At 46.0% G+C, this 22,983-nt stretch overlaps 1 protein-coding gene across 1 annotated transcript; it reads left to right on the top strand.

The window, feature by feature from the left end:
* Positions 1–4,559: 4,559 nt before the first annotated feature.
* On the top strand, positions 4,560–14,354 carry LOC112077100 (ATP-binding cassette, sub-family B (MDR/TAP), member 7). The gene is given in 5 exon segments (XM_024143694.2): positions 4,560–4,675; positions 4,961–5,132; positions 5,905–5,946; positions 5,949–6,007; positions 14,166–14,354. Coding segments are annotated over 5 exon segments (558 nt in total). The 5' UTR covers positions 4,560–4,564; the 3' UTR covers positions 14,340–14,354.
* The last annotated feature ends 8,629 nt before the right edge of the window (positions 14,355–22,983 follow it).

Raw genomic sequence — 22,983 nt, 5'->3', positions numbered from 1 at the left:
CGGAGCGGGTAGTCGAGATCCGCTTCACGGCATCTCCGGGCGCCAAACGACCTGCCCGCCAGGACACCTACACACACCGACTGTCCTCAAGGAAGGCCATACAGATCATCACAAGGGACCTCAGCCACGCTGAGTCCAGGGCCTGTTCACCAGAAGCGAGGCGCAGTGCAGTACATCCAAAGCAGGGACCGAGAGCACTGAAAAACAGCTTCTATCAATCAAGGCCATCCCTGGTAAAGTAGCCTCACTAGCACCCCCCAACAGTACCCGCTGCTCTGAATTGAGTCGACTGTCACTACCCGGCTCACCGGTTACTCAACCTGCACCTCTAAGCGTGCTGCGCCCTCATATACAATGGAATCACTTGGCGTTTCATAATATGTAACATACTGCTCTGAGTTCAATTTCATATGTAATAGGTTTGCTAGTGTCTACTGTATTCTGGTCAATGCCACTCCGACATTGCTCCGCTAATATTATACACTGCCCTCAAAGAAAAATGAAAGGGAACACTTGACACAACACATGTAACTCCAAGTCAAATCACAACTCTGTCTGAATCAAACTGGTCACGTTAGGAAGCAACCTACCTGGATTTGACAATAATTTCACAGCTGGTGTGCAAATGGAATAGACCAAACAGGTGGGAAATTATGGCAATAGCAAGCACCCCAATACACAGGAGTGGCTTCCTGCGAGTGTGACCACAGACCACTTCTTCCAGTTCCTATGCTTGCCTGGCTGATGTTTTTGGTCCTTTTGATGCTGCCGGGTGCTTCACTCTCTATACGGTAGCAATGAGACGGAGCTACAACCCACACAAGATGCTCAGGGTAGTGCAGCTTCATCCAGGATGACCCACACTGCGAGCTGTGGCCAAGAAGGTTTGCTGTGTCTGTCATGCGTAGGTCCAGAGCAATGGAGGCGCTACCACGGAGACAGGCCAGTTACATAGGAGACGTGAGGACGGCCGTGGAGGGCCAACAACCAGCAGCGAGGGACCGACTACCGTCGCCTTGTGCAAGGAGGAGCAAGGAAGGAGCACGCAGAGCCTGCAGGAATGACCCCGCAGCAGGCCAACAATGTCATGTGTTGCTCAAACGGGTCAGAAACGACTCCTGAGGGTGTAGAGGGGCCCGACGTCCACAGTGGGTGTTTGTGCGTTACAGCCCAACACAGTTTGATTTGCCAGAGCACACCAAGATTGGAAATTCCCACTGGCGCCCTGTGCTCTTCAAGATGAAAGCAGGTTCACACTGGAGCAGATGTGATAGACGTGACAGAGTCTGGGACGCCGTGGAGAAACGTTCTGCTGCCATCGCAGACATTCCCCAGCATGACCGTTTGGGGCGTGGGATCAGTCACTGGTGTGGGGTGGCAGTTTCTTTGGGGGCCGCCACAAGCCCTCCATGTGCTCGCCAGAGGTAGCCACTGATGCCATTAGTACGAGATGAGATCCTCAGACCCTTGTGAGACACAATCAGCTGTGCGGTTGGCCCTGGATCCTCCTATGCAAGACAAGCTAACCTCATGTGCTCGGAGTGTGTCAGCCAGTTCCTGCAAGAGGAAGGCATTGAGTGGCTATGGACTTGCACGCCCGCTCGGGGGGTCGTCCGCAGACCTGAATCCAATGAGCACATTGACATCATGTTCTGCTCCATCCACCAATGCCACGTTGGCACCACAGACTGGTCCAGGATTGTTGCCGATGCTTTAAGTCCAGGTCTGGGAGATCCCTCAGGAGACCATCCGCCATCCTCGATCGCAGGAGCATGCCGGCGTTGTCAGGAGGTCATACGGGCACGGGAGGCCACACACATGAGCTCTTTTGACTTGTTTAAGGACGATCTACATCAACGGGTGATCAAGCCTACCCTCTGGAGAGCCTTACGGTTGTGGGCGGAGCAGTTGCCATACCAAACGGTGATACAGCCCGACAGGATGCTCTCAATGGTGCATCTGTAAAAGTTTAAGGTTCTTAGGGGCAAAGCCGAATTTCTTCAGCCTCCTGAGGTTGAAGAGGTGCTGTTCCGCCTTCTTCACCACGCTGTCTGTGTGGGTGGACCATTTCAGATCGTCGGTGATGTGTGCGATGAGGAACTTGAACCTCTTCACCTTCTCCACTGCGGCCCCATCGATGTGTTCCCTCTGCTGTCCCGTGTGGCTCAGTTGGTAGAGCATGGCGCTTGCAACGCCAGGGTTGTGGGTTCCCCACGGGGGGACCAGGATGAATATGTATGAACTTTCCAATTTGTAAGTCGCTCTGGATAAGAGCGTCTGCTAAATGACTTAAATGTAAATGTAAATGCTGTCTCCTGAAGTCCCCGATCAGTTCCTTCATTTTGTTGACGTTGGGGAGGAGGTTATTTTCCTGGCACCACTCCGCCAGGGCCCTCATCTCCTCCCTGTAGGCCGTCTCTTCATTGTTGGTAATCAGGCCTACTACTGTTGTGTCGTCTGCAAACTTGATGATTGAGTTGGAGGTGTGCTTGGCCACGCCGTCATTGGTGAACAGGGAGTACAGGAGGGGGCTGAGCACGCACCCTTGTGGTGCCCCAGTGTTGAGGATCAGTGAAGTGGAGATGTTGTTTCCTACCTTCACCACCTGGGGGGGGGGGCGGCCCGTCAGGAAGTCCATGACCCAGTTGCACAGGGCGGGGTCGAGACCCAGGGCCTCCAGCTTAATGATGAGCTTGGAGGGTACTATGGTGTTAAATGTTGAGCTGTAGTCAATGAACAACATTCTTACATAGGTATTCCTCTTGTCCAAATGGGATAGGGCAGTGTGCAGTGTGATGGCGATTGCATCATCTGTTGACCTGTTGGGGCGATATGCAAACTGAAGTGGGTCTAGAGTGACAGGTAAGGTGGAGGTGATATGATCCTTGACTAGTCTCTCAAAGCACTTCATGATGACAGAAGTGAGTGCCAAGGAGCGATAGTCATTTAGTTCAGTTACCTTTGATTTCTTGGGAACAGGAACAATGGTGGACATCTTGAAGCATGTGGGGACAGCAGACTGGGATGGGGGGAGATTGAATATGTCCGTAAACACACCAGCCGTCTGGGCCGGCAGCCTTGCGAGGGTTAACACTCTTAAATGTCTCACTCATTTCGGCCACGGAGAACGAGAGCCCACGGTTCTCGGGAGCAGGCCGTGTCGGTGGCACTGTGTTATCCTCAAAGCGGGCGAAAAACATGTTAAGCTTTCCCGTGACGTGGCCGGTTTCCCCTTTGTCATCCGTGATTGTCTGTAGACTCTGCCACATACGTCTCGTGTCTGAGCCGTTGAATTACGACTCCACTTTGTCTCTGTACTGATGTTTTGCCAGTTTATTGTCTTATGGAGGGGATAACTGGACTGTTTCTATCCAACCATAATCCCAGTCACCTTGCCCTGGTTAAGTGTGGTGGCTCATAATAATGGTAGTAATGGTTCTGTGTTGTTTCAGGAAGAGCACCACAGTAATAATGGTTCTGTGTTGTTTCAGAAGAGCACCACAGATAATTAATGTGGTACCTCTGTGTTGTTTCAGGAAGAGCACCACAGTATAATGGTTCTGTGTTGTTTCAGGAAGAGCACCACAGTAATAATGGTTCTGTGTTGTTTCAGGAAGAGCACCACAGTAATAATGGGTCTGTGTTGTTCAGAAGAGCACCACAGTAATAATGGTTCTGTGTTGTTTCAGGAAGAGCACCACAGTAATAATGGTTCTGTGTTTCAGGAAGAGCACCACAGTAATAATGGTTCTGTGTTTCAGGAAGAGCACCACAGTAATAATGTTCTGTGTTTGTTTCAGGAAGAGCACCACAGTAATAATGTTCTGGTTTCAGGAAGAGCACCACAGTAATAATGGTTCTGTGTTTCAGGAAGAGCACCACAGTAATAATGGTTCTGGTGTTTCAGGAAGAGCACCACATAATAATGGTTCTGTGTTTCAGGAAGAGTACCACAGTAATAATGGTTCTGTGTTTCAGGAAGAGCACCACAGTAATTAATGGTTCTGTGTTTCAGGAAGAGCACCACAGTAATAATGGTTCTGTGTTCAGGAAGAGCACCCAGTAATAATGGTTCTGTGTGTTTCAGGAAGAGCACCACAGTAATAATGGTTCTGTGTTTCAGAAGAGCACCACAGTAATAATGGTTCTGTGTTTCAGGAAGAGCACCACAGTAATAATGGTTCTTGTGTTTCAGGAAGAGCACCACAGTAATAATGGTTCTGTGTTTTCAGGAAGAGCACCACAGTATAATGGTTCTGTGTTTCAGGAAGAGCACCACAGTAATAATGGTTCTGTGTTTCAGGAAGCACCACAGTAATAATGGTTCTGTGTTTCAGGAAGAGCACCACCAGTAATAATGTTCTGTGTTTCAGGAAGAGCACCACATAATAATGGTTCTGGTTGTTTCAGGAAGAGCACACAGTATAATGGTTCTGTGTTTCAGGAAGAGCACCACAGTAATAATGGTTCTTGTGTTTCAGGAAGAGCACCACAGTAATATGTTTGTGGTTTCGGAAGAGCACCACAGTAAAATGTTCTGTGTTTCAGGAAGACATCATGCGATATGTTGTTCCGGTTTTACGAGCCCCAGAAGGGAAACATCTACATCGCTGGACAGAACATCAGAGACGTTGGACTGGACAGTCTGCGACGGGCCTTAGGGGTGGTACCACAGGTAAACTAACTTGATTTGATTAAATGTATTGATCCTTTATTAAGTTGACTTGGACAACAATAAACTCCCACAACAAGGGGGCACTGTGGCGGCATATAGAAACTACAGGTTCTTTCCTTCACATGTTGAAAGAACAGTTTGTGTGTTTTGTTCAGTGTGTTTCTACACTTTATGTTGTCCTCTCCAGATGTTTCCTCTCATGTTGAGCTGAAGGTATTGATTGATTGTACTGTTTCCTCTCTCTGTCTCTCTACCCTCCTCCTTCTCTCCCTCCTCCCTACCCAGGATGCAGTGCTCTTCCACAACACCATCTTCTACAACCTTCAGTACGGGAACATCAACGCCACGCCAGAGGAGGTGTACCAGGTGGCACGGCTGGCAGGGATCCACGATGCCATCCTTAGGATGCCCCACGGATACGACACTCAGGTCGGCGAGAGGGGACTCAAACTGTCAGGTAGGTCAGACACACTCTGGTCGCGAGAGGGGACTCAAACTGGTCGGGAGAGGAGACTCAAACTGTCAGGTAGGTCAGACACACTCTGGTCGGGAGAGGAGACTCAAACTGTCAGGTAGGTCAGACACACTCTGGTCGGGAGAGGAGACTCAAACTGTCAGGTAGGTCAGACACACTCTGGTCGGGAGAGGAACTCAAACTGTCAGGTAGGTCAGACACACTCTGGTCGGAGAGGAGACTCAAACTGTCAGGTAGGTCAGACACACTCTGGTCGGGAGAGGAGACTCAAACTGCAGGTAGGTCAGACACACTCTGGTCGGGAGAGGAGACTCAAACTGTCAGGTAGGTCAGACACACTCTGGTCGGGAGAGGAGACTCAAACTGTCAGGTAGGTCAGACACACTCTGGTCGGGAGAGGGGACTCAAACTGTCAGGTAGGTCAGACTCACTCTGGTCGGGAGAGGGACTCAAACTGTCAGGTAGGTCAGACACACTCTGGTCGGGAGAGGGGACTCAAACTGTCAGGTAGTCAGACTCACTCTGGTCGGAGAGGGGACTCAAACTGTCAGGTAGGTCAGACACACTCTGGTCGGGAGAGGAGACTCAAACTGTCAGGTAGGTCAGACACTCTGGTCGGGAGAGGGGACTCAAACTGTCAGGTAGGTCAGACATACTCTGTTGCCTTGTGTGTCAAGACTGCAGTATTGACTTCCTGTCCTGTCTCTGTTGCCTTGTGTGTCAAGACAGCATTATTAACTGCTGTGTGTTTCAGGTGGGGAGAAGCAACGTGTGGCCATAGCCAGGGCCATTCTGAAGAACCTCCTATCCTGCTGTATGATGAAGCTACGTCCTCACTGGACTCTATCACTGAGGAGGTAACCCACACACTTCACCTGTTGTCTCTTCTGCAGCTCAGTGTACCAACCAGTCAGCTCAGTAGATGTTAGGGATAGAGTACACTGTGCCCTGAACTTGGAGAGGCCACGTCATATTATAGTTCTACTGAATTACATGTAGATTTGTATTGCTTTCTTATTGTGAAGCTTTTTATATGGGCATATGTAAATATCATCAGGAGCACACGGGGTGGGCAGGAGGGGTGATGATGACAGGAGATATTGCCGGCTGCTGCTGTGTTGACTTAGTTGTTTTCATGGCATTTCTCAGAGAAACCGGCTTCATATATATCCTGGCTGTCATATTGGCATCGGTGTGCTCTAGAACATTCTACAACTATTTCTAATACTTGATGTTCCTGTGTTTTTTCTACAGTGTTCTAAACTATTTATAATACTTGATGTTCCTGTGTTGTTTCTCTACAGCGTTCTAGAACTATTTCTAATACTTGATGTTCCTGTGTTGTTCTCTACAGTGTTCTAGAACTATTTCTAACACTTGATGTTCCTGTGTTGTTTCTTTCTACAGTGTTCTAGAACTATTTCTAATACTTGATGTTCCTGTGTTGTTTCTCTTCAGTGTTCTAGAACTATTTCTAACACTTGATGTTCCTGTGTTGTTCTCTACAGTGTTCTAGAACTATTTCTAACACTTGATGTTCCTGTGTTGTTTCTCTACAGTGTTCTAGAACTATTCTAACACTTGATGTTCCTGTGTTGTTTCTCTCAGCGTTCTAGAACTATTTCTAATACTTGATGTTCCTGTGTTGTTTCTCTACAGTGTTCTAGAACTATTTCTAATACGTGATGTTCCTGTGTTGTTTCTCTACAGTGTTCTAGAACTATTTCTAACACTTGATGTTCCTGTGTGTTTCTCTACAGCGTTCTAGAACTATTTCTAACCTTGATGTTCCTGTGTTGTTTCTCTACAGGTGTTCTAGAACTATTTCTAATACTTGATGTTCCTGTGTGTTTCTCTACAGCGTTTAGAACTATTTCTAATACTTGATGTTCCTGTGTTGTTTCTCTACAGCGTTCTAGAACTATTTCTAACACTTGATGTTCTTGTGTTGTTCTGGAACATTCTACAACTATTTATAATACTAGATGTTCCTATGTTCCATAATAATGGCGCTGTAGGGGATGGCTGCCATTGGCCGATATCGATTTTTTCCTTGCCAAAAAAAACTATACCAATAACCGATATTTACATTTTTTGTGGCCTTTCTAACTTCTAGTACAGTTAAATAGTTAACACACACACATGGACGCAGCGGTCTAAGGCACTGCATCTCAGTGCAAGAGGCGTCACTACAGTCCCTGGTTCGAATCCAGGCTGTATCACATCTGGCCGTGATTGTGAGGCACATAGGGCGGCGCACATTTGTCCCAGCGTCGTCCGGGCCATCATTGTAAATAAGAATTTGTTCTTAACTGACTTGCCTAGTTAAATAAAGGTTACACACACACCATACTGACCAAAAAGTTATTTTGTTGGCATTTACGTATGTTCCCATTACCAGTAAAACAATCAAAACCTGTTTCTTTCACTTACTTGCTGTGCTGTTTCATTTTTCAGTCGTTTCACTCTCAACCAGGATATCTATGGAACGCCGTTTGGGTCTTTGTGTGTCAAAAAATATACACGTCAAATAACACAACGTCTGTTTCAGTAGCTATAGTTGGCTAGCTAACTATATAGCTAGGTGTCATCATCTCAAATAACCCTAATTTATAAGACAGTTCTTATTTGATTAATGGTGGGCGGACCCATCTATGTGAAGCTAGCCACAATAAGGATTAGCCACAATAGTGGACTTTGAAGTTAGCCTTCAAAATAAAAGTATGGCATAATTCTACTATTTGTATTTATTTGCATTGACATACTTTTATTTTTGAAGGCAAACCACAGATTCCACTATTGTGCCTAATCCTTATTGTGGCTAGCATCACAACACATAACCCGGTCCGGTCGAGCCTCACTAGCCAGATGAAGCTAGCTGGCTGTTTATAACGTTAGCTTTGGGCAACAGGGTTAAGNAGCTGGCTGCTTATAACGTTAGCTTAGGGCAACAGGGTTAAGTAGCTGGCTGCTTATAACGTTAGCTTTGGGCAACAGGGTTAAGTAGCTGGCTACTTATAACGTTAGCTTTGGGCAACAGGGTTAAGTAGCTGGCTGCTTATAACGTTAGCTTTGGGCAACAGGGTTAAGTAGCTGGCTGCTTATAACGTTAGCTTTGGGCAACAGGGTTAAGTAGCTGGCTAGCGATATATTTTCACAAACTGAAGTTCAATTTCAATAGGCGAACAACAATACTTACAAGGATTCCTAAATCATTGCTAAGAATAATGAAAATGACTGSAGWTTCTACTGGTCATTGTTTTCAGGCTGGTTGTATTGGCGCTAGCTAGGTACCAAGCTAAAGCTAGCTACCCCAGAAGTTGCGGTCGAACAAATGATGCTTTATTGCCAATGTGGGATTGAAAACACACCGTTCGTGGCCGGTGTTTACTTGTTTGCAGACTTTTTAGTACAGCTTTGACAGTGTTACTGTATCTTTTTTGACACGCAAAGACCCAAACGGCGTTCCATAGTATGTATGTCGTGAAGCTAATAGCAGTGACGCTATTAATGTGTAACTCCGGTAGGGCAACATCTGAAAAATAGCGCACTAGTGTGTACCGGTGCTCGACCAGTCGGCGAAAGCCAACATCATCCACGACAGAGAATGGTTGATTGTCAAGGGCAATGAATTCCATTATCTTAGCTTTAATGGATTTCGCATTTGAGTTGTCCTGCTGAAAATGTCTTACTATTTCAAATGACGGCTCGATCCACACAGCAGACATTGTGGGCTAGTTCAGGAATGCTGTGTTGAACGTATAGAGCACGTGGCGTCATTACGTCATGTACCTACGTTATAAAGGTACGCACGTCAGCTTTGACATCGGTTTTGCACATCGGCGTTAAACTAGACATAGATTCCGATATGTTCACTGATATATCGTGCATCCCTACTCCTAACCAACTGTGCTATTTTGTTTGGTTTTTCGCATTGTTTGTAACTTATTTTGTACATAATGTTGCTGCTACCTACTTATGACCGAAAAGATCTTCTGGACATCAGAACAGCAACTCACCTCGAACTGGACCAAGACTTTTCTTTTAATGAGTCCGACATGAAGGATATACTGCTTTCCGGAGACCAGGCCCAAATCCCTGTCATTCGCGTGAAGGTGGAGATACAGAGGGAGAAGGTTGGGATGCCTTGTGAGGATTCAGAGGCGAATGCGTAAATCACCACTACCATCAGTTCTATTGGCCAACCACTGGAGAATAAACTGGATGATCTACAGTCAAGACTATCCTACCAACGGGCATTAAAAACCGAAATATATTATGTTTCACTGAGTCGTGGCTGAACGACGACACAGATAACAGAGAGCTGGCTGGGTTTTCCGTACATCGGCAGGACAGTCTGGTAAAACGAGGGGCGGGGGTGTGTGTCTATTTGTCAATAACTTCTAGTGCGCTAATACGTCTAATATTAAAGACGTCTTGAGGTATTGCTTGCCTGAGGTAGAGTATCTCATGATAAGCTGTAGACCACACTATTTACCAAGAGAGTTTTCATCTATGTTCTTCGTAGCCGTCTATTTATCTCCACAAACTGATGCTGGCACTAAGACCGCACTCAATGAGCTGTATAAGGCCATAAGCAAACAAGAAAATGCTCATCCAGAAGTGGCACTCCTAGTTACCTACCAGGACTCTGACCTCCTCCCTATAGGCTGTCTCATCATTGTCGGTGATCAGGTCTAGCACTGTTGTGTTGTCAGCAAACTTAATGATGGTGTTGGAGTCGTGCTTGACCACGCAGTCAGGGGTGAACAGGGAGTACAGGAGGGGACTAGGCACACACCCCTGAGGGGCCCCCGTGTTGAGGATCAGCGTGGCAGATGTGTTGTTACCCTTACCACCTGGGGACAGCCTGTCAGGAGACATGCTTGGCCACGCAGTCAGGGCGGCAGGTAGCCTAGTGGTTAGAGCGTTGGGCCAGTAACCGAAAGGTTGCTAGATCGAATCGCCCACTGTTCATATGCCGTTATTGTAAATAGGAATTTGTTCTTAACTGACTTGCCTAGTTAAATAAAGGTTATATATATATATTTTTTAATCCTGACCGGTTGCATCACACTGGTATGGCAACTGCTCGGCATCCAAGACCGTAAGGCGCTACAGAGGGTGGTGCGTACGGCCCAGTAAATCACTGGGTCCAAGCTTCCTGGCATCCAGGACCTATATACTAGGCTGTGTCAGAGGAAGGCCCAAAAATTGTCAAAGACTCCAGTCATCCAAGTCATAGACTGTTCTCTCTGCTACCGCATGGCAAGAGGTACCAGAGCACCAAGTCTAGGTCCATAAGACTCCTTAACAGCTTCTACCCCCAAGCCATAAGACTCCTTAACAGCTTCTACCCCCAAGCCATAAGACTCCTTAACAGCTTCTACCCCCAAGCCATAAGACTCCTTAACATGCTTCTACCACCCAAGCATTAGATCCTTAACAGTTTCTACCCACCCAAGCCATAAAGACTCCTTAACAGCTTCTACCCCCAGCCATAAGACTCCTTAACAGCTTCTTACCCCAAGCCATAAGACTCCTTAACAGCTTAATCCCCGTAAACCGTCTAAGCACATACCGTGGGGTCAGCCACGCCGTCAGAGCGACGTAGCAGCCTCGTCTAAGGCCAGCGATTTACCTGCTACGTACTTCCAAATACGCCGATCAAAGAGCTCACTCTTAACAGCTGACCATGCCACAAATCATCAAGAACTCCATAACAGCTTCCTACCTAACTAATAAAATAACGACCTCCCTATACTTAGAGAGCATTACTGGCTTTTAGCACCAGAAAAGACTGACTTAAGAGCGCAAATTACCAGAGAAAAAAGGTTACATTCAGCACAGCAGGTTAAACCCAATTGACCCTATCAAGACTCCTACAGCTTTCACACACACGCCGATCTCCAGCTCCTACTATACACAGCTTTACTCAGCCATAAGTACTCCTTACAGCTCTTCTAACAATCCCAAAACCATAACACGGCATTCCTTACAAGCTTTCTATCCGACGGCAGCTTTACCACATACCATGCCAATAAGGACACTCTGACGCACTCGCACCTATAACAGCAGTCACAGGATAGAGTCACGAAGCCAATAAGATGCAGGCGGAACAGGATGGAATCGAGTCATAGGAAGGCGGAAGACCGAGGTGAGAGGAGTAAGGAATTAAGAAGAGAAGAGGGTATAGCAATGAGGCACTAGGAGAGAGAGAGAGAGAGAGGACGACGACTGGATTTGATTAATGATAGCATTAATGGGAGTGAAGCGCAAAAGTAATGAACCGAGAGAGAGAAGGAGAGTGATGAGATAGAACAGACGTGTACGCGAGAAGGGCACTGGAGTTAGACAGACCAGGTAAGCAGAAGAGGATGAGAGGAGAGAGGGACGCACTGATATAAGGCCTCAAGTTAACTAACGCTGTGAACCACTGAGACATCATTGACGTCAGGGATACGGTAGAGAGAGAGAAGAAGAGAGAAGAGGGAAAGCACCCTGTGATAGTAGGATCAATGTAAGTAACGATGTACGCCACTAGCAGGCAATTGAACATCGGAGTACCAGAGGAAAGAGACAACGCGAGAGGAGAAGAGAGAGAGAGAGAGAGAGAGAGGGTGAGAGGTACAGAGAGAGTGTAGTCCTAAATTGGATGCTCAGATGAGGCTCCCTGGTGGAGACATTTCTGGCTCCCCCTGTCTTACATTATCTAGTTCTCGATTTACCTTAAACTGCTGTACCCAACCACATTGTCGTAAGTAACATCTGACTCGGTACCGTACCGCCCTGTATATAGCCTCATTACTAACTGTTACCCTGACATTGACTCGGTACCGACCCTGTAGCTATTACAACCTGTACCTACATGTACCTTGTTATCCTTGTTATTTTGTTATATATTGTTATTATCAACAGCCCTGCACCCGCCCAGCAACTTGCCCAAGCCTTCCCCATTTCTCTTCTCCCAAATCCAGATAGCTGATGTTCTGAAAGAGCTGCAAAATCTGGACCCCTACAAATCAGCAGGGCTAGACAATCTGGACCCTCTCTTTCTAAAATATCCACCGAAATTGTTGCAACCCCTATTACTAGCCTGTTCAACCTCTCTTTCGTATCATCTGAGATCCCCAAAGATTGGAAAGCTGCCGCGGTCATCCCCTCTTCAAAGGGGGAGACACTCTAGAACCCAAAACTGCTACAGACCTAATCTATTCTACATGCCTTTTTCTGTATACATCATGATGTCGCTCTTGCTGCTCGTGATTCTCTGATCCACCTCTACATAGACGACACATTTGGGTATACTTCTGGCCTTCTTTGGACACTGGTGTTAATTAACCTCCAGACGAGCTTCAACGCCATACAACACTCCTTCCGTGGCCTCCAACTGCTCTTAAATGCAAGTAAAACTATATGCATGCTCTTCAACCGATCGCTGCCACACCTGCCGTCCGTCCAGCATCACTACTCTGGGCGGTTCTGACTTAGAATATGTTGACAACTACAAATACCTAGTTGTCTGTTTAGACTGTAAACCTCTCCTTCCAGACTCACAATAAGCATCTCCAATCCAAAATTAAATCTAGAATCGGCTTCCTATTTCGCAACAAAGCATCCTTCACTCATGCTGCCAAACATAACCCTCGTAAAACTGACTATCCTACCGATCCTTGACTTCGGCGATGTCATTTACAATAATATCCTCCAACACTCTACTTAGCAAATTGGATGCAGTCTATCAACGTGCCATCCGTTGTTGTCACCAAAGCCCCATATACTACCCACCACTGCGACCTGTATGCTCTCGTTGGCTGGCACTCGCTTCATATTTGGTCGCCACTTGGTCCAGGTCATTTATAAGTCCTTGCTAGATAAAGCCCCGCCTTATCTCAGCTCACCATAGCAACACCCGCTCGTAGCACGCCTCTCCAGCAGGTAATTCACTGGTCACCTCTAAAGCCAATTCCTCCTTTGGCGCATTTCTTCCAGTTCTCTGGCTGCCAATGACTGAAACGAACTGCAAAAATCACTGAAGCTGGACTCATATCTCCCTCACTATCTTTAAGCACCAGCTGTCAAAGCAGCTCACAGATCACTGCACCTGTACATAGCCATCTGTAAATAGCCCATCCAAAACACTCCTCCCGTACTGTTATTTATTTTATTTATCTTGCTCTTTTGCACCCCAGTATCTCTACCTGCACACTCATCTTCTGCACATCTATCACTCCAGTGTTTAATTGTAATTATTTCGCCACTTTGGCCTATTTATTGCCTTACCTCCCTTATCCTACCTCATTTGCACACACTGTATATAGACTTTTTCTACTGTATTATTGACTGTATGTTTGTTTATTCCATGTGTAACTCTGTGTTGTTTGTGTCGCACTGCTTTGCTTTATCTTGGCCAGGTCGCAGTTGTAAATGATAACTTTTTCTCAACTGGTTAAATAAAGGTGAAATAAAAAAATATATTTTTTAAACTTTTTATTTAATTACATTTTTTACTTTAGTTTATTTAGTAAATATTTCTTAACTCTATTTCTTGAACTGCATTGTTTGTTAAGGGTTTGTAAGTTAGCATTTCATTGTAAGGTATTGTATTCGGCGCATTTGACAAATAAAATTTGATTTGATCTACAGCACTTTAGATATATTTCTAACATTTGATGTTCTTGTGTTGTTCTGGAACATTCTATAACTTTTTATAATACTTGATGTTTCTCTTTCTCTACATCATTTTGGAAATCATTTCGAATTCTTCATGTTACTGTGTTGTTCTAGAACCTTCTAGAACTATTTGTAACATTCAATGTTTCTGTGTTGTAGAAAGTTCTAGAACTATTTCTAATACTTGGTGTTCCTATGTTGTTCTGGAACATTTTAGAACTGTTTCTAATACTTGATGTTCCTCTGTTTGTCTACAACATTCTAGTACCATTTCGAATAACTGTGTTGTAGAGCGTTCTAGAACTATTTCTAATAGTTCGTGTTGATTCTGTGTACTTCTAGAACATTCTTAGTTCCATGAAGGGTCTGGTCCAGGACCGGACGTCGGTGTTCATCGCTCACAGACTGTCCACCATCGTAGACGCAGACGAGATCATCGTACTCAACAAGGTAAGAAGACCTTCTCATAGTGATTTTTCCAAGGAGGGAGCTTTTAAAAAAATATTTTCCTGTTGAAAAGCATTATCCCAAGTATAAATACAGAAAATTACACACACTAAAGGGTAAAAAAACAAAAACATTTGGGAACAAAATAGTGTTTTTTAGATACAACTGCAAACTTTAAGTACTTTACTGTAATTATATACTTGGGATATAATTATTATTATTATTTAACCTTGCATAGTGGAGTCTTTTGTTTCGACTTGTAGCTATTTATCTAAACAATGAACCATAATCCCAACTCTTAACGTTACTACCCTGCATGAATCTACAGGTAACTAAACATTAACCAACTAGGTTCAACGTTAGCTAGCTAACATTAGGCTATAACTAGCGATGCAAATAGCTCAGAGATACGAATAATATTACTGCACAGATCATACATGTAACTTTGGCTAGCGAGACAGCCAGCCAGCTAACGTTAGCTAGCTAGCTAACCGTATACTTTATCTTGCAATGAAAACGACTTCCTGACAAAATTACAAACATATAAATATAAACGCAACATGCAACAATTTAAACGTTTTTACTGAGTTACAGTTCATATAAGGAAATAAGTGAATTGAAATAAATTCATTAGGTCGTGATCTATGGATTTCACATGACTGGGTAAAGGCGCAGCCATGGTTGGGCCTTGGGAGGGCATAGCCCACCCACCAGGGTGCCAGGCCCAGCCACTGGGGTGCCAGGCCCAGCCACAATACAAATTGTATTTGTATTTACTGATGGCATACACGTTTGTTATTAAGACACATGAAAGTTCACATGTTCCACAAGACATTTCTGCCCAAAATGTATGTTCTCCTATGAAGTAGTGACATACTCTTAGTTTCCTGAAACGAGTCACAAGTATAGGATAGGCTAAGCATTAGAATGAGATGCCTCAATACTATCGGTGGTAGGCCTCATGTCTCTCCAGGAGCTGATCTGTCCTCAGTATTGTGGAGTAATTCTAATGTTAAGGAAAGATTTGAATAGCGAAATCTGATCCGAGAGCAGCGCTCCCTTTCTTTCGATCCTATCAGTATCGACAAATGCCTCAACCACACACTTAGCGAAGGTTCTCAACAACACACTTAGCGAAGGTTCTCAACCACACACTTAGCGAAGGTTCTCAACAACACACTTAGCGACGGTTCTCAACAACACACTTAGCGAAGGCTTCTACACACACTTAGCGGAACGCTCTCAACAACACACTTAGCGAAGTTCTCAACAACACACTTAGCGACGGTTCTCAACAACACACTTAGCGCGTTCTCAACACCACTTACGAGGTTCACAACAAATCACTTAGCGACGGTTCTCAACAACACACTAGCGAGCGTTCTCAACAAACACCTTAGCGACGTTCTCAACAACACACTTAGCGACGGTTCTCAACAACACACTTAGCGACGGTTCTCAACAACCATACTTAGCGACGTTCTCAACAACACACTTAGCGCCGGTTCTCAACAACACACTTAGCGACGTTCACAACAACACACTTAGCGACGGTTCTCAACAACACACTTAGCGAAGGTTCTCAACACACACTTTAGCGACGGTTCTTCAACAACACACTTACGACGGTTCTCAACCACACACTTAGCGACGTTCTCAACAACACACTTAGCGAAGGTCTCAAAACACACTTAGCGACGGTTCTCAACAACACACTTAGCGACGTTCTCAACAACACACTTAGCGACGGTTCTCAACAACACACTTAGCGACTGGTTCTCAACAACACACTTAGCGAATTCTCAACAACACACTTAGCGACGTTCACAAACAACACACTTAGCGACGGTTCTCAACAACAACACTTAGCGCCGGTTCTCCAACAACACACTTACGACGTTCTCAACAACAAGTAGCGAAGTTCTCTCTGCATGGTGTTTTGAAACCGGGCTCTGTTTAGTTATGGGGAAACGGGCTCTGTTTAGTTATGGGGAAACCGGGCCCTGTTTAGTTAGGGGAAACCGGGCTCTGTTTAGTTATGGGGAAACAGGGCTCTGTTTAGTTATGGGAAACCGGGCTCTGTTTAGTGTAATTAGTTACCTCTTTCGGCTATTATATCTATTGAGGTAGAGTTCTCACTTACAACATTAATCTAGTGAGGTAGAGAGAGAGAGGACTGAGGAATAGAAAGAGGAGAGGAGGACTGAGGAATAGAAAGGAGAGGAGGACTGGAATAGAAAGGGGAGAGGAGGACTGAGGAATAGAAGAGGAGGGAGACTGAAGATAGGAAAGAGAGGAACTGAGAATAGAAAGAGGAGAGGAGGATGAGGAATAGAAAGAGGAGAGGAGAGCTGAGGAATAGAAAGAGAGAGAGGAATAGAAAGAGGAGAGGAGGACTGAGAAATAGAAAGGAGAGAGAGACTGGAGGAATAGAAAGAGAGAGAGGACTGAGGAATAGAAAGAGAGAGACTGAGGATAAGAAAGAGGAGAGAGGACTGAGGAATAAAGAAAGGAGGACGGAAAAGAAAGAGAGAGGAGGACTGAGAATAGAAAGAGAGAGGACTGAGAATAAAAGAAGGAGACTGAGAATAGAAAGAGGAGGAGGAGCTGAGGAATAGAAAGGGGAGAGGAGGACTGAGGAATAGAAAGAGAGAGGAGATGAGAATAGAAGAGGAGAGGACTGAGGAATAGAAAGAGGAGAGGACTGAGGAATAGAAAGAGAGGAGGACTGGAAATAGAAGAGAGAGCTGAGATAGAAAGAGGAGAGAGAGAATGAAAGAGAGAGACTGAGGAATAGAAAGAGAGAGGACTGAGGAATAGAAAGAGGAGAGACTGAGGAATAGAAGAGAGGAGGACTGAGAATAAAAGAGAGGAGGACTGAGAATAAAAGAGAGAGACTGAGGAATAGAAGAGGAGAGGAGGACTGAGAATAGAAAGAGGAGAGGAGGACTGAGGAATAGAAAGAGGAGAGGACTGAGGAATAGAAAGAGGAGGATGAGGAATGAGATAGAAAAGAAGAGGAGACTGAGGAATAGAAAGAGAGAGGAGGACTGGGTAAAAAGAGAGGACTGAGAATAGAAGAGGAGAGACTGAGAATAGAAGAGAGAGACTGAGATAGAAAGAGAGGACTGAGGAATAGAAAGAGGAGAGAGACTGAGGAATAGAAAGAGGAGAGGACTGAGAATAGAAAGAGGAGAGACTGAGGAATAGGAAAAGAGAGACTGAGGAATAGAAAGGAGAGATGAGAATAGAAAGAGAGAGTAGGATGAGATAGAAAGAGAGAGAGAGACTGAGGAATAGAAAGAGGAGAGGACTGAGGAATAGAAAGAAGAGGAGGAGAGGTAGAAAGGAAGGACTGAGGGAATAGAAAGAGGAGAGGAGGACTGAGGAATAGAAAGAGGAAGGAGGACTGAGGAATAGAAGAGGAGAGGGGATGAGTGTTTGTTTGTCTTGTGTGCGTCTTAGCACTTTGAAAGCTGTGGTGATGTTTTCCATGTTCCCCAGTGAGCAGAGGCAGAGCGTCAGATGGAGAGATCAGAAGGTCGGCGTGGCGAAAGGCGTGTTATGCCGTGTCCCATGGTGTCGGCTCGTTAAGTCACAGAGTTAGAAACAGTCAGTTACGTGCTCGTGGTGCAACACTTCTGCCTCGCTCCTGGGGGTGCGATACTTTTATTACTGAGTGGAGTGTGGGTGGGGAGGGGAGGCGGTGTGCTGCTGCTGTGTGCCAGTAGGGAAGAGTCAGTAGAGAGGGAGGTAGGGAAGAGTCAGGTAGAGAGGGACGGTTGACTCTGTTCATCATCAGTGTTGATATTATCATTCATTCTCGATGTCTCCCATTTAATACTGCATTCTGTGTCAAAGTCCTTTTTACATGACTTTAGTCGGACTCAACTAGACTTTTAAGTAGAATAATCCTCCTCTCTCTCTCTCTGTCCTTCTCCCTCTGTCTCCCTCTGTCCTTCCCCTCTGTCCCCCTCTGTCTGCCTCTGTCCAGGGTAAATAGCAGAGCGAGGGGACCACCACTCTCTCCTGGCTACTCCAGCTCTCTGTACGCTGACCTGTGGAACACTCAGAACAGTAAGATACTGAACCGTAAGAACAGCCCATGGACTGCAAGCCAGAGAGACTCAGCCAGAAGGAGGAGGAGAGGAAGAAACTACAGGAGGAGATCATGAACAGTGTCAAGGGCTGTGGGAACTGCTCCTGTTGAGGAGAGACCAGGACATCCCTCAATACTTGTCCTCCCTTCCTTCTTCCTTCACTCACTGACAGCCGGCCCTGAGTACTTTAGTCTCTCTCAGGGGAGGGGCCACCTACACCTCTCTCCATCTCACTCCTGTCACAACAAACTCTGGGCTGACTGCCCCTCCCCCTGCTCCTCTTGAGAAGGCGATTGGTGGCCGAAGAGGAGACTGAGAAGGAAGCCTATCTGCCATTGGCTGATGTCTACAGAGAGGCAGTGCTCATCTACCAATCATCTCAGGACAAACCACATCTTGTATATGATGACATCATGGTGTATAGGACTGAATAAGAACAGGACTGAGTAAGAACAGTAAAGCTTATTGGTCAGATCAGTGCCCATGTTGCATGATGTCATCGTGTACAGTTTGTTAGAACTGAACACTGGTTGGACTTGTTGTACAAATTCACTTTCATGTCCAACAGAAATGTAATGTGTATAATTGTATAAAGACACTGGAGAAAGAACATGGTATTGTTGTGTGATGAATAAAGAGCAGTGAGACTCCTATTGTTCCTGTTATCTGTCGGTCTGATGAAGGGGAGGTCGTTCTGAATGTCCAGGGCCTGCTGCTCTTCTCTTCTACCTGATAATGAATTGCACCTACCTGGTGTCACAGGTCTAAACCAGTCCCTGATTAGAGGGGACCTCTGAACAATACGCAGTGGAACTGGCTTGGAGGTCCGGAGTTGAGTTAGAGGGGTCCAGATTGTTATTCATTGGGTTTTCTATGGATAACTGACCAGCCGTTCTGTATGGTTCCTCCTCCCTGATGTCACGGGGTGATCCTTCCTTCCTCTCTACCAGTCTAGTTTACGTGGTGATGTCACGGGGTGATCCTTCCTCTCTACCAGTCTAGTTTACGTGGTGATGTCACGGGGTGATTCCTCAGTTCATATCCTCCCATACGTCTCTCAGTTCATATCCTCCCCATAGTCTCCCTCAGTTCAATATCCTCCTCCATAGTCTCCTCAGTTCATATCCTCCTCGTAGTCTCCTCAGTTCATATCCTCCCATAGTCCTCCCAAGTTCATATCCTCCTCGCAGTCTCTCTCAGTTCATATCCTCCCGGTAGTCTCCCTCAGTTCATATCCTCTCCGTAGTCTCCTCAGTTCATATCCTCCCCGCGAGTCTCCTCAGTTCATATCCCCCTCGAGTCTCCTCAGTTCATATCCTCCCTCTGTAAGTCTCCTCATAGTTCAATCCTCCCCATAGTCTCCTCATTCATATCCTCCCGTAGTCTCCTCAGTTCATATCCTCTCTCCATAGTCTCCTCAGTTCATATCCTCCTCGTAGTCTCCTCAGTGTCATCTCTCCTCGAGTCTCCTCAGTTCTATCCTCCTGTAGTCTCTCAGTTCATTATCCTCCCCATAAGTCTCCTCAGTTCATTATCCTCATATCCTCTTCAGATTTTTTTTATTTTTTTTTTTGTCCTCAGTTCATATCCTCCGTAGTCTCCTCAGTTCAATATCCCTGCTCCTAGATCTTCCGTACATGTCCTCTAGTAATCATACTCCTCGTAGTCTCCTCAGTTCATATCCTCCCCGTAGTCTCCTCAGTTCATATCCTCTCCATAGTCTCCTCAGTTCATATCCTCCCATCGTAGTCTCTGCAGTCTAACTCCTCCGTAGTCTCCTCAGTTCATATCCTCTCTCGTAGTCTCCTCGTTGTTATTATCCTCCTCATCTCAGTTTAGTCTCCTCAGTTCATATCCTCCCGTAGTCTCCTCAGTTATACCTCTCCGCAGTTTCTCTGAGTCTCACGATTTCATAGTCGCTCCAGTAGTCTCCCTCAGTTCATGCTTCATAGTCTCTCAGTTCATAAGCCTCTCGAGTCTCTCAGTTTCATATCTACTAGTTCCCAGTCATACCTGCTTCAAGTTCCTCAGTCAATCCTAAGCTCTCGCCAGTTCGATTCCTCCCCATAGTCTCCTCACTGTTCTGAGCATCATCCTCTCCCGTAGTCTCCTCAGTTCATCATCCCTCTCGTAGTCTCCTGCAGTTCATATCCTCTCTAGTCCTCCTCAGTTCATATCCCTCCCGAGTCTCCTACTTCAGTATCTCTCATGGTCTCCTCACTTCATAATGCCCATACTCGTAGTGCTCGCCAGCTTATCAAAATACCTCCCGTAGTCTCAACTCAGTTTTCCATGACCTCCTCATCCACACTTCGTCAGTCTCCATATCCTCCTCGCGTAGTCTCTCTCAGAATCCTCTATTGCTCATTTATAACCTCGCCAGAGTCTACCTCCAGTCATTATCCGATCCCATTAGCTCTCTCAGTTCATATCCTCCTCAGAGTCTCCTCAGTTGCTATCCTCCCCGTAGTCCCTCATGTTCATATCTCGCACCGTAGTCTCCTCAGTCTATCCTCCTCATATCGTCGCCAGTTCTATCCCTCTGCGTGTCTCTGCTAGTTGTCTATCGCTCGTTCAATTCCTCGAGCATCACTCCTCTCCTGAGTCTCCTCAGTTCATATCCCTCCGCCGTTAATCATAGTTAGTTATCTCCTCTTCGTATCCCAGTTCATATCCTCCTGGCTGTGAGGTTCTCCTTCAGTGATATCACTCCTCAGCTAGTCACGTGCCTCAGCGTTTCATTTATCCTTTCTCGACCGCTCACTCTCAGTTCTATAATCGCTCCCTCGTAAGTTTCCTCATATCAAAACCCTCCCCTAGTAGTCCTCTCTCAGTTCATTATGCCTCAGCACCGTAGTCTCTCTCAGCCCTTCATATCCTTCGCATAGTCTCCTCAAGTTCATATCCTCCTCGTAAAGTCCCCTCGAGTTCATATCCTCCTCACGAGTCCCTGTCTTAGCTCATATCCATCCCCGTAGTCTCCTCAGTTCGATATCCCCCCATAGTCGTCTCTCATTCATATGCCTCTCCCCAGTAGTCTCCTCAAGTTTCCATATCTCTAGCCGGCTTCGAGTAGTTCTCGCGTACAGTTCATATCCTCTCCATAGTCCTCCTCAGTTCATATCCTCCATGAGTCTCCTCAGTTCAACTCTCCATAGTCCTCAGTTGCGAGACCATCTCGTAGTATCCACTCAGTTCATATCCTCCTCCGGAGCTCTTCCTCAGTTCATATTCGACCTCTCCAATACGTCTCTCACACTCAAGTTCATAATCTCCCATAGTCTATCCACTGTCTAGTTCATATCCGTCCTCGTAGTCTCCTCAGTTATATCCCCTATCTCCGAGTCCATTCGTTCAGAGTTCTCCTCAGTTCATATCCTCTCGCAGTCTCACTGATCCTCCTCGTAGTTCCTCATCATACCTCCATTCTAGTCTCTCGTTCTATCCTCCTCTTAAGTCTCCATCAGTTCATTATTCCTCCCTGCGTAGTCCTCCTCAGTCATTTCCTCCCGTAGTCTCCCAGTCATATCCTCTCATCCTAGTCATAACCCCGTAGCTCCTCAGTTCATATCCTCCCTCAGTCTCCTCAAGTTCATATCCTCCCCGTATCTCCTCAGTTCATAATCCTCCCCTCCTAGTCTCTCCCAGTTCATATCCTCTCCATAGTCCTCTCCTCAGTCATATCCATCCTCTCCCTATATGACCTCTCCATAGTCCCAGTTCTATCCTCTCACATAGTCTCCTCAGTTCATATCCTCTCCAGTAGTCTTCCTCAGTCAATAATCCTCTCCACCCCCCCGCCCTCGATCTACAGTCACCCCCTCCCGTATTTAGTCTCCTCAGTTCATACCTCTCATAGTCTCCTCAGTTATATCTCCCCATAGTCTCTCAGTTCATATCCCCTGCTAGTCTCCTCAGTTCATATCCTCCCGTAGTCTCCTCAGTTCATATCCTCCACCATAGTCTCCTCAAGGTTCATATCTCCTCCTCATAGTCTCCTCAGTTCATATCCTCCCCATAGTCTCCTCAGTTCATATCCTCGCCTCGTAGTCTCCTCAGCATTCATATCCTCCCTCGCGTAGTCTCCTTAGTATTCATATCTCTCCCATTAGCTCTGTCATTATACCTCTCCTCCATCAGTCTCCTAGTTCATATCCTCCCGTAGTCTCCTCAGTTAATCCTCCTCGTAGTACTCCTCAGTCTCATATCCTCCTCGTAGTATCCTCGTTTCATCACCTCTCCATAGTCTCCTCAGTTCATATCCTCTCATCGATCTCGCTCAGTTCATATCCTCTCCTCATATCCTCATAGGTTTCATTAATCCTCCTACGTAGTCCCTCAGTTCATCCTCCTCGTAGTCTCCTCAGTTCATATCCTCCTCGTAGTCTCCTCAGTTCATATCCTCCCTATAGTCTCTCTCAGTTCATATCTCTCCATAGTCTCCTCAGTTCCCATTATCCTCCTCTAGTCTCGCTCACTTCTCTCCTCCTCTAGTTCTCTCAGTTATATCTCTTCCCTAGTCTCCTCACGTTCATATCCCTCATAAGTCTCCTCAGTTCATATCCTCCTCATAGTCTCCTCAGTCATATCCTCTTCCATAGTCTCCTCAGTTC

This window comes from Salvelinus sp. IW2-2015, unplaced genomic scaffold (genome assembly GCF_002910315.2).
Source record: "Salvelinus sp. IW2-2015 unplaced genomic scaffold, ASM291031v2 Un_scaffold4279, whole genome shotgun sequence".
Classification (NCBI taxonomy): domain Eukaryota; kingdom Metazoa; phylum Chordata; class Actinopteri; order Salmoniformes; family Salmonidae; genus Salvelinus; species Salvelinus sp. IW2-2015.
Note: the sequence above shows the minus strand (reverse complement) of the source record. Positions and strands in the feature narration are given on the sequence as shown.